General features: G+C 43.2%; 1 protein-coding gene across 3 annotated transcripts in view; it reads left to right on the top strand.

Moving 5' to 3' along the window:
• The window catches only part of CTPS2 (CTP synthase 2), a 107724-nt gene that overhangs the window by 63353 nt on the left and 25982 nt on the right, over positions 1–18389 (top strand). For all 3 annotated transcript variants that reach the window (XM_041742156.1, XM_041742154.1, XM_041742155.1), the window contains one exon: positions 4819–4915. In XM_041742156.1, coding sequence (XP_041598090.1) covers positions 4819–4915 — 97 coding nt within the window. The remainder of the gene's footprint in view (positions 1–4818; positions 4916–18389) is intronic.

The raw sequence follows: 18389 nt of genomic DNA, 5'->3' as shown, positions 1-18389 counted from the left end.
TCTGTGGGGTCCATTATTCAGCCTACCGCAAGGGCTAATTCAAAATGAATTAGTGTATTATTTGGTAGGGTGAGCATAATAGCATGGTGTTAATTATGGGTCAATAAGGAGAGCAAGAGGGTGCCCCCAAAATATGGGCCCATGTGGAATGATGGGGAGAAGGCATTTTAGGAAAAGTAGTGAAGAGGCAATATATGTGGGGATGTGGGGAAGGGGACAGAAGAGCCATTGGCAATGCACCTGTCTGCCAAGGTCGAAACCTCAGGTTAGACCATGTGAGGGGACCAGAGCCGGACTGGGTTCCTGAATGAGGTGGAACCTGAATGCCATGAACGGAAGAGTGTCGATTTGATCTGCAGTGATGGAGGCTACTGTAGTTAGCAGTGTAACAAAGAATGAGTTCATACTTTATGAATATCAGTTGGTTCATACTTTGTGCACAACTTGAATGTGACTCATCAAGAATGGAAATCAGAAGCAGGCTTGAAAAAAAGCAGAAAAGACTAATGGACAGGAGGAAAGGAATGGGTCGGGGAAATCCTCATAAAGAATACTTGAGGAATATTTAGAAAGTCTGAGAAAAATCACTGTATGTTGTCTAAGAGGCTGGAAACAGCCTGCTGGGGGGTAGGCTCCTTCAGTGTCTCCAGATGAACTGTCCAAAAGCAAGGGACATGAGGGAAGCTGACCTACCCAGGGCTGTGTCATGGTACCTCACACATTGGAATTTCATCTTTGATAAGAGAACATAACTTCCCTAGAATTTGTGGTTAAGGCATGAGGGATGCATGAACCCCGTCTTGAACCCATTACACTTTTATCGTGGGCTACAGAAACTTCAGTAAAGGTTAATTAGTGCTGTATTTATCCTTATGTGGTACTTTCACATCTAAAGCTTTATCGCCACCAGTATTCGTTACTTATTGATCCTTTTTTATTTTTCTTATGCTATATGACTGGCTCCGTTCCAAGAAAGGACAGATCCATACTGGGAATCAGAAAACAGCCAGTATTTAGGCAAAATCAGAGCAGGCCAAGGCAATCGTTTTGCAATGGAAGAGACATTTTCCTCCTAGATGCAAATCTAGGGTATTTTGGAAATGTTGGGATTAAGATGAAAGCACATTCCAGGTTTTTTGGTTTTTTTGTTTTAAACTATCCCAGTAATGATAAAGGATGTTTTGAAACTGATGTCTCTCAGACTTTTAATGGAAGGAATACCAGACACAAAGGCGTTTCCCCTAATTTTGTTGCTGAATCCGGTTGCTTATAACCCAGGAGGCGGTTATACTGCCAACTTCAGAGGTCTCGGGAGGTACCTTGGGCCCGGCTTGGCCAGAAAGGCACTGTGTTCTCTACCTTCCCCGAGCTTCCCTTCCGTGGGCTTGGAATCCACCAGTTTGTGTCTGGCCTGGAGGTCCTTTGACTGAGGGTCTGATGAGCATCCCCAGGTGAGGCCTCCGGAGCCAGACCAGAGAGAAGAGCAACTCTCCTGCCAGTTCTTGCTCTGCTTTTCTCCTTCCGCTGAGATTCGGGGCATCATTCGGCATTGGGAAGGTACTTCCCTCTGCTCCCCCATCTTTTCTCTAACGTCTTCTTGGCCTTCTCCACTGGTTTCTGTTTTAGCACGTTTTAATCAAAGGATCACTGTGGCTGCTATTCCTTGGGATTTCTTTCTGTGTTACCATTTCAGGAAAAGGTTATAGTTATTACTTCTGAAAACAGCAGGGGTAATGTGAACTCATACCCAGCAGAAGGTCTAAGTAATATGTTTCACTATTTGGGCTTTAAATTTGTATTGTCTTTAAAATAACACTATGGGGATCCCTGGGTGGCGCAGCGGTTTGGCACCTGCCTTTGGCCCGGGGCACGATCCTGGAGACCCGGGATCGAATCCCATGTCGGGCTCCCGGTGCATGGAGCCTACTTCTCCCTCTGCCTATGTCTCTGCCTCTCTCTCTCTCTCTCTCTCTCTCTCTCTCTCTGTGACTATCATAAATAAATAAAAATAAAAAAAATAAATAAAATAAAATAATACTATGTACAAAATTTACAGAGCCAACATGTTTCAAAAGGCCTATAATGAAAATACTCAGTAATCCTCACACCCTCTCCACCACCCTCAAGTCTTCCAGCTGTTTCTCCTGATATTTACCTCCATCTTTTTATCATTTTTATGTATGTGTGTGAACTCTGCCCCCGAAGTGGGGCTTAAACTCACGACCCCAAGATCAGGAGTCACGTGTTCTACCAACTGAGCCAGGCCCTGCCTCCATGTTTTTTGAGTAATGTTCTCGCATTGCTCTCTCAGAGATTGCCAGATTTCCATTTATGTGGGAGAAGTGTTTAGTGCCCTCGGGCAGCCCCTGTGCCCCACTGTATTTTTTCTTTTAGAAATATGTTCTGGTCTTGTGTTCCTCAAGTTCATCCCAAGTAAGCAGTAATGCAAGTTGCCTATCCTCAGGGGGGTCATTTGACTTTTCTTAGTGGTTCAAGGCAGAACATTCCTTGAAGACCCAGCACACCAATAACTGCGCAAACTACGTTAAAAAGACTCTTCTTGGGCAGAAGAACCCAACACAGGAAGTAAGGGTGGATTGAATGATCTCAGAACACTTCTAAGAAGCCAGGGGGAGTTTACCGCTGTGTCCTTCCTACACGGTTCAGCTTGTAAATGTAAGCGAAAATTGAGGCTGTGGTGGGCAGTGCAGTCTTATCTGCCCTTTCCTAGAAAACACATAAGGGGCTGGGCATTTATAAGCAGCTCAGCTTTGAGAACTGGAAGCCAATGCCCTCTCTCACCTCACTCCAGTAATGCTTAATCTAGCCATAATTAGCCAACCAAAGAAGATAGGAAAGAGACGCCAAGGCCAAGAGCACTTCAGGACCGAGCACTCCATCCAACAAGGGGAGTGATAGAGTTTTTTCTCCACCCCTTCTCCTCATTGACTCTTAGAGTGTCCTTGAGACACAGGGTTCAGATGGCTCAGAAAGTTCTGGGGCGCTGATAAGATCATAAAAGTTCTGGGAAAATTTTTACCTTGGGAAGTTCCAGTTGTGTAGGCTTCCCATAGAGTAATACATGGCAGTTAAGGAATGGGGGGAAAATACCAAACGAAAGGTTTTATGAGAAGGAAACCGAACCAGTTCCATTAGAACAGGTTGACTTACCCAACTGTAGTCTCTTATAACAGCTTAAGAAACTGATAGATGAGGGATGCCTGGGTGGCTCAGTGGTTGAGCGTCTGCCTTTGGCTCAGGTTGTGATCCTGGGGTCCTGGGATCCAGTCCCACATTAGGCTCCCCACAGGGACCCTGCTTCTCCCTCTGCCTATGTCTCCACCTTCTCTCTGTGTCTCTCATGAATAAATAAAAAATAAGATCTGAAAAAAAACAAACAAAAAAACTCAATAGATGAAACAAAATCACAAGATCATGGCTACTAGAACTGGGAAAACAGCAAGGACTTACGAGAACGAGTTTTTCATAAAAATTACGTGTTTCTTAATTTCTGTGAAGTAATCATAAAGAAAAATCTGAAATCATTTGGCCTGAGTTCCTTCCTTCCTTCATGCATTCATTCAGTGTATACCCAGTTCCATGGGTGTGAGGGGCTAGGAATGCAAAGAGAAACAGCATTGCCCCACCTCTCAAGGAGTACAGTCTAACACACAGAGCATGCTCCAGACATGAGCTGAGGGAAGTGCAGTGGGGGGGGGGGGGGCAGAGATAGGGGGTCCTGATTAGACTATGGCACCTGTGAATATCAGCTCCCAGAGGACTTCATTTTGGATAGTTGAGCTAAGATCTCAAGGTTGCCGATGGTTTAATTTAGGAAAAGAAGGTAGGGGAATGGGGGATGTTCTGGGCAGAGGAAATAGCATATGCAAAGTCCCCAAGAGAGGAGGAAAGTGGATGCACTGGAGGAATGGAAGGAAGGCCAGTGACCAGAGCTCAGGGGTTGGTCATGGGACGTGAGAGTGGAGGGCTAGGCTGGGCTGATACCATGCAGTCAAGGAATTCAAGCAGGAGAAATACCACAACTACTTTGCCTGCAGTGTGCAGGGTGGACTGGGGCCATGTGAATGTGGGGCAGCCATTTGGTAAGCTCTGGCTGTAGTGTGGGTGAGGGGCTGTGGTTTGGGTGGTGGTTGGAGCCGTGGATGAATGCTGGAAGTCTGGAGGGAGTAAACTGATGGGATTGGAAAAATTGGAGGTGGGGGATGAAGAGGGAGAGATCCAGGGTGGCCCTTAAGTTTATGACATACAGAATGTGCTAGAATGGGTGACATTACTTTCTTTCTTTCTTTCTTTCTTTCTTTCTTTCTTTCTTTCTTTCTTTCTTTCTTAAGGAATCCTTCTAAGGTTTTCTAAAAAAAAAAAAAAAGTATTTTTGGTGTATTATTCCACAAGGATTGGCAGATTTGCTTATGGAGAATCTTTAGGGAATGAAGTGGGCACTGAGGGAGGGATATGAATACCAAAGTGAGAGGTCCCAGAAGTCCAGGACTTGATGTGTGAACATTGCCTGGAAGTGACAGCTTGAGTAATGACAGGAGGAAGGTCATAAAGAGCCTCCTGATAAATTTTTTACAAGTGATTTGAATGAAAGATGAGAAGCAGAGACAAAAAGGAAGCATATCTTGAGGGATGTGTAAAGCATGGCTGTATTTGAATAAGAAAATTGGAGGGAATGATCAGATTTTACTGTTTAGGGAATATCCTGACCCAATGATCATTACTCTCAAAGTAAAGTTTGAAATGTGGGAAATTACATTTGTATAAGATGACACAACCGGCCTTGTTTTGTTTTCTTAGGTGATCGATATGCCCGAACACAACCCCGGCAATTTGGGAGGAACCATGAGGCTGGGCATCAGAAGAACGGTTTTCAAAACGGAAAATTCAATATTAAGTAAGTTTCTCTGATTGCTTGTTTGATGACAGCGGGCATGGGTGGCATGGCTCTGCGCATCCCGAGCCCTCTGGAGTTCACCCTGCCCCTTCCACCTCTCTAGCTTCTCTTCCAGTAGCTGTAAGTGCTGTGACGCTTCCTCCCACCCCCACCCCCCACCCCACCAACCCTCGTGCCCTGGCTGGTCCTCCTGCTTCCCGAATCTTCTCCCTGGAAGGGTCTTTAGAACACCTGGGAGTGCCCCTTCTCATTTGATCTCCACGACCCAGTGCCCAACAGGCTGCTTTGTGATTGACTGATGCTGCTGGAGATGACCCTGCACCAGGTGCCCCGATTCCTTTCTTTCCAATCCACTGTTGTCTCCATTACACTGAAACCAGTTCCCTGTTTAATTATTTCACATCAGACTGGTTTTAGCCACTAACTTACAAACATCCTGAGAAGGAGAGCAGTTATGTCTGAGAAGTATATTTCTCTGTTCCCTCAGTAGCTTTGGCACAGGGAGAGGAAAATATGACATGGCTTGCCATCTGATATTTGCTCATCTTCTACTTCCGATTAGGTTATTCTAAGTTTTGGGGAACTTTTTTCTCATAGATCGACATATTATATGGCATTAACTTAAAGTAAGGAAAGTCCCAAAGCCCTGAATTCAATTTAATAAATATATCTCAAGTGCCTACTCTGTGCCATAGGCACTGTGCTAGATGCTGCAGAGACAGTAGTGCCCAGGAGAGAGGACAGCCCTGGCTGGCCTCCAAAAAGGTGGAAAGAGTGTGATGAAAGGGAACACGCAAGGTGCCAAAAAGCCTGGAAGTACAGAAAGGGAACCCAGGTTTCTGGGGTGTCCAGCATCCTTCCTGTGAAGTGATAAGTACATCTTAGAAAAATGCCTTCTTGAAGAAGAATAAGACCAGGAATATGAATTTCTTCTTTATGGATGATAAACAGCTTCTAAGGAATATAAAGCTTCCTGGTAAGAATGAAATTTAAAAAGGAAAAGTTTCAAGGTACACACATTTCCCTACTTTCTCTGGATAAGAAACTATTGTTCTCCGAGTGACTTTTTTTCTTCAAGAATGTAAGAATTTTTTTTTTCTCTTCTTGGACATTAGTAGCGGTTCTTCAGCTTTCAGATGTTTTCAAGTACTTTGAAACTTTGTTCAAATTATTTCCTAAGGGACAAAAAATGGTTAGTGAAAAGTGTAATGTTTTAAAATTATATCTGCTGTAAAAGATTCAGTGCTAATTGTATGTACTAAGCTTTTAAGAAGGGCATTGTGTTCAAAATATTGAAAATGTTGGTCTGTCTTGATAGAAATGAGACTGATTTAGGGTTTGTTTTTCTTTACAGTAGACATAAAAGTAATGTCAATGATTTTTATGAATCTTAAACATACTACCAGAGCTTGTTGCTTAATTAATATTTTTAGCCTGCTTTGAAAAAAATTTTTTTTAAGATTTTATTTATTTATTCATCAAGACATAGAGAGGCAGACACATAGGCAGAGGGAGAAGCAGACACCTTGTGGGGAGCCTGATGTGGGACTCGACCCCAGGACCCCGGGATCACGACTTGAGCCAAAGGCAGACAACCCCTGAGCCACCCAGGTGCCCTGAAAAAAATTTTTTTTAAATAGCTTTATTGAGATATAATTTAAATACCATACAATTCATCTATTAGGAGTATATAATTCACTGTTTTTTATTGAACCCAGAGTTGTGCAACTACCACTGCACTCACTTTTTGAACATTTTTGTCGCTTCAAAAAGAATCCCTGTTTCCTTTAGCTATCACTGCCCCTGCCCCACCCCATCCTAAACAACCATTAATCTGTCTCTACAGGTTTGTCTATTTCAAACATTTCATATAAATAGAACCCTGTGCTATATGTATATACATATACATATATATATGTATATACATATAAAGGAAAGTAAAAGGTTTTTTTTTTTTTTTTTTTTTAGAAAAAGAGAATACTTTGAAATAGGACCAAACAAAGCCTTAAGATATTGGTAGACACAATTGCTGGATTACTAAAGTGATTGTAATTTTTATATTCATAAGGAACAGATTCTTTTTTTTCTTAGTCACCTGTTAATTCCTTAAGGTTCATGAAAACTAGAACTGTGTTTTCTTTTTTTAAAGATTTTATCCACTTATTCATGAGGGACACAGAGAGAGAGGCAGAGACATAGGCAGAGGGAGAAGCCTATGGGAGGGAGCCTGATACAGGACTCGATCCCAGGACTTTGGGATCATGCCCTGAGCCAAAGGCAGACAGACGCTCAACCACTGAGCCACCCAGGCGCCCACTTCTTTCTTTTTTTTTTTAACCACTTTATTGAGGTATAATTGACATACAGACAGCTATGCATATTTCACTTATGCAATGAAATTAGTTGAATTTGAGTTTTCTAAAGTGAAGATTACAGGCATAAATTGATTTGGACAAAAATAGTAATCATCATTTGCTCTGTTTGTAAGAAACATGTTTTCAGAGGCTCATTCCTGTTCGTTGTTCTGGATGTGTGTGCTGTCCTCACCTACAAAGGCTCTTTCTTATTAAAGGACTAAGGACAGTGTGCGGGGAATTGTCAAAGCTGATTCACAGGTCTTCCCAAATAAGATATCTTTCTAAACTGCATTTCTCTAACACTTCACCTTAGTATTAATTGCATATTCGTGATCTTTTTGAAACTTTATCATACTTAGTTTTTATGTAGTCTTTTGTTATAGAATAATGTTTTCATGTACCTAGCCTTTGTGTTTATTATTTAGGCATATAATATTTTAAATTAGGTACTGTAATCTAGTGGTTCATTTCTTATTGCTAAACATTCCAGGTTGTTTCCAGCATTTTGTTAGAAAAATGCTGATGCGACCGTCTTGACACAGCGTATATGTTCTTTTGATTGTTTCCTTAGGATAAATTTCCAGGAGTCAGACTATTAGGTCAAAGGGCATGAACACTTTTATGACTGATAATTCTGCTGGATTGTTTGAAGGAAGAGGTGAACCAGTTCATAGTGACGTCAGCTCTAATGTACTGTTCTTGCTTTCACTAGTCTTTTTGCTGGTCTTTTTATTACTTTTCTTTTTGCTCTACTAGCAAGAACAAAAAGGGCCCTTTTATTTGTGTACCTTATTTTGCATTTCTCGTCGTTACTACATAGTGAAAAGTCTCCCACACGCACCTCAAAATGTTGATTTTCTTGTGTATATACTTGCCCAGGTCCCCACTAACAGTTAAATATGGGAGGGGAGAGATGTTCCAGCTCAAAGTCTATAACCTACATGGCCTTAACCAGGGCTTAATAAACTTTTTCTGTAAAAGCCCATATAGTAAATATGTTCAGCTCTGGGGCCACATGGTCTTTGATGCAATAGCTCAACTCTGCCATTGTAGTGTAAAAGCAATCATAGGCAAATATGTAAATGAATGAGTGTGGCTATGTTCCAATTAAATTTTATTTACGGGCGCTGCACTGTGAATTTGATGTAATTTTCGTACATCATGAAATATTAATCTTCTTCTGTTTTTTTTTTCAACCATTTGAAAGTATAAAAGCCATTCTAAGTTTGAGGGCTGAACAAAAACAGTCAGTCAGGGCAACCCTGTTTTTTTTTTTTTTTAAGATTTTATTTATTTATTCATGAGAGACACAGAGAGAGAGAGGGAGGCAGAGACACAGGCAGAGGGAGAAGCAGGCTCCATGCAGGGAGCCTGACGTGGGACTTGATCCCGGGTCCCCAGGATTAGGCCCTGGGCCGAAGGCGGCGCTAAACCACTGAGCCACCCGGGCTGCCCCAGGGGAACCCTGTTTTGCCTCAGAGTTGCCATGGCTTGCCAAACCCTGGTCTACACCAAAGAAGCACAGGCTGAATGAAGCGTAAGGCCCAGGCAGTGAGGCTGTTACCCTCCTGGGGAGTGTTCAGGGACATCTCCTCACCTGTCCACTTGCCTGCTTAAATATCCTATTTAGTGACAGAATAAGGTCAGGAGGGTTTTCAGAAGCCATTTGACCCAATCAATATTTTTCAGCAAGGAAGCAGAGCACACAGAGGGGAAGTAGCTTGTGGTCAGTGGGTGGTCAGAACAGGCCCAGACCACTCTTCTTGCATAGTTTCTAGTCTTCTGCTGGAACAGATGGCCCCGGCTCCACAGGGCCACACGTTTCACTATTGTTAAACTCATTAAACAGCTCTACCCTTCAGATAAGTATATTTCATTGCATGTAAATTACACCTCAATTTTCAAAAAACCCCATTTTATCCGGATACATAGATGGCAGGACTTGTCTCAGAGTGAGATCATTACTTGGTTGATTAACTCATTAGATGACATCTGAAAAGCAGGGAGAAATGGTGCAGAGCAGGTAAATATTAAATGGGATGCTTTGAAGAGTGAAAAAATCTAGAAAGAGGTCTGGTTAGAGATGGAGCAGGTCGGGCTCAGATGAGAGAGGAGCCAGGGAAAACGCCAGAGAACTTTGTTATGAGAAGGTTTTGAGACTCCAAAAATAGACTTTATCGGTTTGCTCGTGGCTCTCAACTGAGTGTGAGAGATGGGAACGTAGTAAAGTACAAAGCAATTCAGACAAGATTCAGAGCTCATTAAGGGGATGGCTGACAACTTGTTTGATGGTTATTGGTTCCCAAATATTACAGCCCCAGGCTTAATTTTTTTGGTCAGATCCCAGACGTGTCGCTGAGAGATCCAGGAAAGGAAGCATGTCTTTGTCTGTGCTAAGTAAATGTGGTTTTCAAACCTAACTGCCACCGACGAGAAAGAATATGTTTTTCAGACCATGCAAGTAGCATGTTTTAATATTGTATAGTCCGGTGTGTATATGCAATGGCAGGAATGCTAGGGTAAACTCAATTGACAGCAATCCCATATTTGATATGCAGTTTGAGAAACTCTGTCCTCTAAACCAACACCCAAATGGTTAGGGAGCCCTTGCCTTTAGAAACAGGAACGCTGCAAAGGTTGAAGGGTGCAGAGCAGACCTGAGTGCTTGGGGTAGGGGGTAGGAGTGGGGCTTGGCGGAGTTGGGAAAGGGCCACCCCACGAGCACAGCGCTGGGCTGTGGGGTCATTAAAAGCAGGTGGATGCCATTTTGCCTGTTAGGGGTGTCCAGTCCGGTGGAGAATGTGGCATAACATTTTGGAAGGAATTAGAAGCCCTCTGCAGTGGAGTGTGTCCAAGGGGAGACTAGGCCCTGGTGACTTCCCATCAGAGTTCTGAGAAGATCCTCATCCTTAGAGCAGACAAGGGGACAGTGAGACTTGACAAAGGCAGATGTCAGCGGGCAGTGGAGGCTGGGGAGAGCCGTTCAGGACGCTGCTGGCAGGGAGTGTGCCAGCCTCGGGCCTGGGGGAGGCCATGGCAAGTGGAAGGGGAATGCTTTAGGAAAAGGCTCGATGCCTTTTGGGGATTGTCTCTGCACTTCCTCATTATAAGGAGGAGGACTTGGCTAAAACACTTGGTTCTGCTGTATTGTAAGTGAAAAGGGTTTTTGTTCTGAGAGAACAGGCAACAGGCCAACTAGGAAGGTATTGAGTGAGTCCCAGTGTTAAGGGTCTGGGACAAATTCATGGCTTGGAAGGCGGCGTGGTCAATCTCAAATTTGAAAGAACTGAAGGGAAAGGGGGTACAGTGGAACAAATTTTCACGGGCTAGAGAAATTGCTTTTGCTTTCTTATCTCTTATCAAAGCATTGGTAGAGAAAAACAGCTTCTAGTTCCTGGTGTGATGAGATTGTTAGGAAGTATAAGAAAATAATTATGCCATACAAAAAGCCTTGGCTCGGTTAATGAGGTGATTTACAAAACAATTTAAAAGAGGTCACCAGGGATTTAGGGACGCTGAAAGTGCTGAGACCAAGGGGAAGGGGGTGTGGTGGGTCTCCTGAGTGGAATGTGCCAGCTGGAGAGCCTCCCCGCCTCCCTGCTGATGGTCCGCACTGCAGGGTAGCTCTCTTCCCTTTCCTTCTTGCCTTTTGCTGGGGAAACCACTCACTAAGGTGTATTTGTGGATATGGGGGCTCCCAGGTCTGGGACATAAAACAGCTCCTTCAAGGGCAGCCCAGGTGGCCCAGTGGTTTAGCGCTGCCTTTGGCCCAGTGCATGATCCTGGAGACCCCGGATCAAGTCCCACTTCGGGCTCCCTGCATGGAGCCTGCTTCTCCCTCTGCCTGTGTCTCTGTCTCTCTCTGTATCTCTCATGAATAAATAAATAAAATCTTAAAAAAACAAAAAACAAAAAAACAGCTCCTTCAATCATAACGACAGGAGGCATTTCTATGTCCGTTACTGGACTGGCTGTTTGCTGAGCACTTCACCCGTGGAAACTAGTGGGGTGGTTAACAAACCAGCCACAGTGCCCCCCTGGAGGCCCTTCCAGCCCCAGCTCTCAGTCCCTGGCTGTGGAGCTACTTATTGAGCTGCAACTACACTGCAGTTTCCGCATCTGTAAAATGGACAGCAGGATGGCTCCTGCCTCATGGGGTTCTTGTGAGGGTGAAATCAGGTTATACATGTGGGTCCTTCAGTGCCTGGTACAGAAAAAAAGCACTATTCAAATGTGGCTGTTAGGATCATTAATGTGAAGGGTGTATTGTCAATACAATTACAATAAGACCCAGGAGTCTCTCAAAGCTCTGGGTATGAGTTAGTATTAAGAATGGGGTCCCACTATTGGCACAGCCACTGTGGAAAACAGTATGGAGGTTCCTCAAAAAGAAAAAAATAGAAATACCATATGATCCAGCAATTCCACTACTGGGAATTTACCCAAAGAAAATGAAAACACAAGTTCAAAAAATAATAATAATAATATGCACCTCTATCTTTATTTAGCATTATTTACAATAGCCAAGATATGGAAACAACTCAAGTGTCCATTGATAGATGAATGCATAAAGAAGCTGTGGTGTACACACACACACACACACACACACACACTGGAATATTACTCAGCTGTAAAAAAAAAAAAAGACAAGATCTTGCCATTTGCAACAACAAGGATGGGCCTAGAGGGTATCATGCTAAGTGATGTAAGTCAGACTGAGAAAGACAGATACCATATGATTTGACTCATATGTGGAATCTAAAAAACAAAACAAATGAATAAATGAGAAGCAGAATCATATCTATAAATACAAAGAACACAAGCTGATGATTGTCAGAGGGGAGGAGGACGTGGGGGATGGGCAACATGAGTGAAGGGGAGTGGGGGATCGAGGCTTCCAGTTAAGTCATGGGAATAAAAGGTGTCGGGAATATAGTCGGGGTATTGTAATGGTGTCATATAGTGACAGATGGGAGCTTCGCCTGCGGTGAGCACGGCATAACTTACAGAGATACTGAATCACTATGTCGTACACTTGAAATGAATAACATTGTATGTCAGCTATACTGAAATAAAAACAATTTTTTAAAAGAATATACTATAAAAAAGAGAATGGGGTCCAGTAGGGCAGCAAAGAGGAGAGAAAGGGTGAGCCCAAGGAGAAGACATCCCCCTGCCTTACAGGTCCCTCTAGTCCAGTCTCCTTGTTCCCTACCTGCTGATATGGACTAGGAGAAGCATACAAAAAAATCTAAGAAAAGAGATGCTAAAAATGGGATAAGAATACCAAGTCAGGGTGGGGGAAAGAGATACAAGCAATGAAAAGAATGTAGCACTGTAATGTAGAGTTAAAGGCAAGGATTCACATTTTAAAAATAGAAAATTAGCATTTTTATATAGCAAATTGAGATAAAAGCAGATCATGAAAAATAAAATTAGGGGAAGAGGAGGAGTTTAGAGGCTTAAAAGAAATGAGATGTTTCATAAAAATTGAAGAAATGGGGGCATCTGGGTGGCTCAGTGGTTGAGCATCTGCTTTTGGCTCAGGGCGTGATCCCGGCGTCCTGGGATCGATTCCCACATCGGGCTCCCTGCATGGAGCCTGCTTCTCCCTCTGCCTATGTCTCTGCCTCTCTCGTGTCTCTCAGGAATAAATAAATAAAATCTTTAAAACCCCAAAAACAAAAAAACTGAAGAAACAGTATACCAAAATCCAAAAGTAATAAATAAAGAAGAAAGATAGTGGTTGGTCCCGACTGTGCACTTTCTAAGCATCAGTGATGAGGACGTTCTGCACATTGTTTCAGTTATTCCTTTCAACACCTCCAGGACCGGGTCACATTTTGCATGAGACAGAGAGAGGCATCTTAGCCAGCCCAAGTCATTTGTTAGAAACTCACTCAGCTGATGTCTGAGCCTGAACTCTTAACCCCCTCCCTATACCAAACAGCTGGACCTTAATTAAAGAGGGAATAGAAAGACCCAAACAACTCTCAGAGCTCAAAGCTGCCTCGTGCTGAGATCCCCAAGACTGAACTCCACAGATTTCAGGAGGGGGGTTTTGGGGGAGAAGAGCAGGGGATGCAGAAAGTGAACACCCCACCTCTGGCTTCTGAAAGCCAATCTGCAACCACATGCTTGGCTTGAGGAGGGACGCATGCACTGAATCAACATCAGACTGAGCAGCTGGGCCAGTGGGACTGGGCTTGGGAATGTAAACGAGTTGAACAGGCAGATGTAAGAAATGCCACAGCTTAAGCTCAACACTCAATGGCAGCTACATCAGGCCTTAGAGTTACCCGGGTGATAGGGAGTGGTGGGGACTGGGGCAAATTGACCAGCACTTGACCCATCAAAGTAGCAACTAACTGCTAAAACTGATGGTTGCATGAAGAACTGTGGATTCACTATCATCAGTCTTCTAAATTTTCAGGAGATTCTGGAAACCTGGAGGTTTTGTTTTTTTTTTTTAAGATTTTATTTATTTATTCACGAGAGACACAGAGAGAGAAGCAGAGACACAGGCAGAGGGAGAAGCAGGCTCCATGCAGGGAGCCCGACGTGGGACTCGATCCCGGGTCTCCAGGATCAGGCCCTGGGCTGAAGGCAGTGCTAAACTGCTGAGCCACCCGGGCTGCCTGAAACCTGGAGTTTTATAAGAAATCTCCTGGTTTCTAAATGTTGGCAACTTACTCAAAGCTTTAAAACAGTGTGTTTGCCAACACCATGCGAGCCAAATACACCAAATATCCATACCCTGGGCAGCCTATCTCTGAGATGGACAAATACTGGCAAACCCATTGCACATAATGGAGAGAACTCTAGCCCTTCTAGTGCTTAATTAGCACAGGGCACGGTTCAGGGGAGTCTTAAAAGTGGGTCAAATGAAGACATTGGTGCAGCAGTTAAAAGATGTTTGGGCAAAGTCAAGGCACTTCTGCCGAGGGGAAAGGGAACAGAGCCCATCAGGTAGTGAATGATCTTACCTTTTGTGCCTGCCCTGGATGATTTCTTCTAGTCCCCTGGAAGTAGGAAATGTGGAGCCCAGGTGAAAGATAAGGATCAGAAGATGCAAAATGGGAGTCAACAGCATGTGGGTGATGGCTTTCAGGAGTGAAAGTGGGGGAAAAAGGGAGGGTACAATTCTGAGCAAGTGTCCCAGTTGAGGATGAAGAGCTAGTACATGGGGCAGGGAGGACGCACAGAGGAGCAGAGGTCACCGATGGGGAAAGGAGGAGTTACTCAGGTCCCAACTGAAGACCCCTCTGCTGGGGTTTCGAGAGCAGTTCTGTAAAATAACAGGAGCGAAAGCCAAGTTGCAAAGGATGTGGATGGGAGGTTTGCATGAAGGGTAAGTCAGGGAAGAGGGAGTGGTGGGGGCAGGAATGGGGCTGTATAACTTTTACTTTTTAAATTTTGTAAAAAAGATTTTATTCTTTTATTCTTGAGACAGAGAGAGAGAGAGAGAGAGAGAGAGAGAGAGAGAGGCAGAGACACAGGCAGAGGGAGAAGCAGGCTCCACGCAGGGAGCCTGATGCAGGAATCGATCTTGGGACCCTGGGATCAGGCTCTGAGTTGAAGGCAGACGTTCAACCACTGAGCCACCCAGGTGCCCCTACTTTAAAAAATTTTAATTGTGGGGATCCCTGGGTGGCTTAGCGGTTGAGCACCTGCCTTGGGCCCAGGGCGTGGTTCTGGGGACCCGGGATCGAGTCCTACATTGGGTTCCCTGCATGGAGCCTGCTTCTCTCTCTGCCTGTGTCTCTGCCTCTCTCTCTCTGTCTCTCTTATGAATAAATAAATAAAAATCTTTAAACAAAAAACCCCATCAAATTTACTGTCCTAACCATGTTTAAGCATACAATTCAGTAGTGTTAAGCATATTTACGTTGCTGTGCAACCAGTCTCCAGAACTTTTTCATCTTGCAAAACTGAAACTCTGCAACCATTTAACAACTTTCTATTCCCCGCGCTGCAGCCCTTGGCAACCAGCATTCTGCTCTCTGTCTCTATGAATTTGACTACTTTAAGGACCCTGTATAAATGGAATCATCCAGTATTTGTCTTTTTTTTGACTGGCGTATTTCACTTAGTATAATGCCCTCAAGGTTTATCCATGTTGTAGCATGGTTAGGATTTCCTTCCTATTGAAGGCTGAATAATATTCCATTGTGTGGATGGACCATTTTTGTTCATCCAGTTTCTGTCCCTGGACATTTGGGTTGCTTCTGCCTGTTAGCTTTCTATAGCTTTTTGAAGGGGAGATTTTGGCTCTGAAAAGGAGAGAAAAGTAAATCACATTCAGTTGCTAGCATTACTAATAGGTGGGTGGGGGTGGACAGGACCGTGCGTGGGTTAAAAATACATCATGTGCGTGGGTTCAAAATATATCATGTATGAGACAGAATAAGCAAATTAGAGAAGGAGATGGAGGGAATTTGCAGTGTTTTTGTTTCTCAGAACCCTATTGTACACAGTATTGGTGTCTTGCTGCTTACATTGGGGGCATTTTATAGATCCCGAGACTTCTATCAGTTGCCTTTCTTTAAAGCTTTGCTGACACTCGCTTCTTTTATTTTTATTTTTTATTTTTCAAAATATTTTACTTATTTATCTGAGAGAGAGAGAGAGCACAAGCAGGGGAAATAGCAGGGGGAGAGGGAGAAGCAGATCCCCTGCTGAGCAGGGAGCCCTACAAGGTGCTCGATCCCAGGACCCTGGGATCCTGACCCGAGCCAAAGGCAGCCACTTAACTGACTGAGCCACCCAGGCGGCAACCCCCACCCCTTACTTTTTTTCTTTTTCTTTTCTTTTCTTTTCTTTTCTTTTTCTTTTTTCTTTTCTGTTCCTTTCCCTTTTTCTTTCTTTCTTTCTTTCTTTCTTTCTTTCTTTCTTTCTTTCTTTCTTTCTTTCTTTCTCTTTCTTTCTTTCTTCTTTCTTTCCTTCCTTCCTTCCTTCCTTTCTCTTTCTTTCTTTCTTTCTTTCTTTCTTTCTTTCTTCTTTCTTTCTTTCTTTCTTTCTTTCTTTCTTTCTTTCTTTTTCTTTCTTTTTTGAAGTTTCCCCCACTTGATCCTTTTTTTGTTGTTGTTTTTTTTTCCACCACTTGATTCTTAAGTGAACATTAAGCTTGTGCGCAGTTAATCTTTGTTGCATTTGATTTTGTCTCGAGAAAGACTAGGATAGAAAGAAGACTGTGTCGTTTTGTTCAGGATTTCGCCCATGCCTAAGATCATCTCATGGCACGTGTGCTTGATAAATCCATCCAAAGAACCACTCCTCACAACATGGTGGGTCTATCCCTCAGTCCTCTCACTCCACACCTAGAGATGCCCTACGTTCAGTAGCAGCTCGTGTCTTGACTTGTCACTGATTGTCCACCTAAAGCACTTTCAGCCACAGTGTGGATCCGTGGCTCCTAATTCGGAATGCACAGGGAGTCACTGGTGGTGCTTTGTAAAAAACCACATGCCCAGGTACTCTCCTGAGAGTAACCAAATCAGAATTCCTGGGGCCAGAGCCCCGGAATGAGCATTCTTGGTTTTATTTGTTTTTAAGGTGTTTTCAAATAAAATTGGACTAGTCACATTCTGAGCTGATTCTCAACATATAGTTATAAAGGAAATTTAAAATTTTTTTCATGGATATGGCAATAGATTAGTTTTGTAAATTCATTCTTGACAGATACATATATGTGATCGGGTAAGAAATTGAGTGCACAAAACAATATTTCCAAAGTTCTGAAAACATGTTTCATTATATACCATATATATATATATATATATGGGAGAGAGAGAGAGAATGCTCCTCCATTCATTAGAGAAATATATATTTTTTTCATTAGAGAAATATTTATTGACTACTTGCTTATGTAGCAAGTAGTTGACACTGGTTGCAAGAATTGAAGGCTTGGGTCCTTATCTTGTCCATTATCTTCTAGAGCTTATGTTCTGGCTTCCATTCTTTCCACTTAGGTTTCATAGTCTAGAGATAACAATAGCAATCACATGGTTTACTTACTGTTCTAAGTTCGTTCTTTCTTTCAAGATTTTATTTATTTATTTGACCGAGAGAGAGAGAGCACAAGTAGTGGGAGCAGCAGAGGGAGAGGGAGATGCAGGCTCCCTGCTCAGCAGGGAGCCCAATGCAGGATTCGATCCCAGGACTTTGGGATCATGACCTGAGCCGAAGGCAAATGCCCAACAGACTGAGCCTCCCAGGTGTCCCAAGTGCTTTGTTTAATCCTTACAACAACTCTATGAAGTAAGACTATCATAATGCCCATCTTACAGATGAAAAAGCTGAGGCAGAGAGGTGAAATAATTTGCCCAAGCCACACATCCTTTAAATGGTGTAGTGCAATTTAGAGCCAGGTAGTCTGGTTCCAGAGTCACTACACCACCCCTATCTTCCTGTCACCTTTGAGATATCTTAGGAAACCCCAAATTTGCCTTAAGTCAGGCAGTTTGCACAGGCCATACAGTTTCAAAATGTTGTACCATATCCTGCTAGTCCTGATGACTCAAAGATAGAATTCCTTATATCCTAATTTGGAGATGTTTGTTATTTTTTTCACCATCTGTTAATATTGGCAGGCTACTGTTGGATTTCTTACTCATCCATTGTAATGGAGAAAACAGAGAAGTTTTGGACCATAGGAAGAAAAGCTCAGTCACAAAGTCAGAGGTCATAAGGGAATCAGGATCCTCTCAAAGTTAGGTCCAGAGCTTTTTTTTTTTTTTTTTTTTTAAGATTTTATTTATTTATTCATGAGAGACACACAGAGAGAGAGAGAGAGGCAGAGACACAGGCAGAGGGAGAAGCAGGCTCCCTGCAGGGGACCAGGGACCCCAGGATCACGCCCTGGGCCAAAGGCAGATATTCAGCCGCTGAGACACCCAGGCGTCCCTAGTCCAGAGCTTTCAAATGATTTTTCTTGTAGCTTCACAATGATACATATGCTTCTGTTTTTTCCAGTGGGACATTATTGTGCTTTTAGTTTCCATTTTTTCCTTTCATTTTTATGAACCAATAGTTTGAGAACAAAGGCTCAGTCTTGAATGACCCCCCTTTCAGTGGCATGTTAGAGCTCTCCCAGAGTAGCTCCCCGTCCCCAATAT

The sequence above is a fragment of the Vulpes lagopus genome, chromosome X (genome assembly GCF_018345385.1).
Source record: "Vulpes lagopus strain Blue_001 chromosome X, ASM1834538v1, whole genome shotgun sequence".
NCBI classification, from domain to species: domain Eukaryota; kingdom Metazoa; phylum Chordata; class Mammalia; order Carnivora; family Canidae; genus Vulpes; species Vulpes lagopus.
This window is presented reverse-complemented; position numbering and strand designations above follow the sequence as displayed.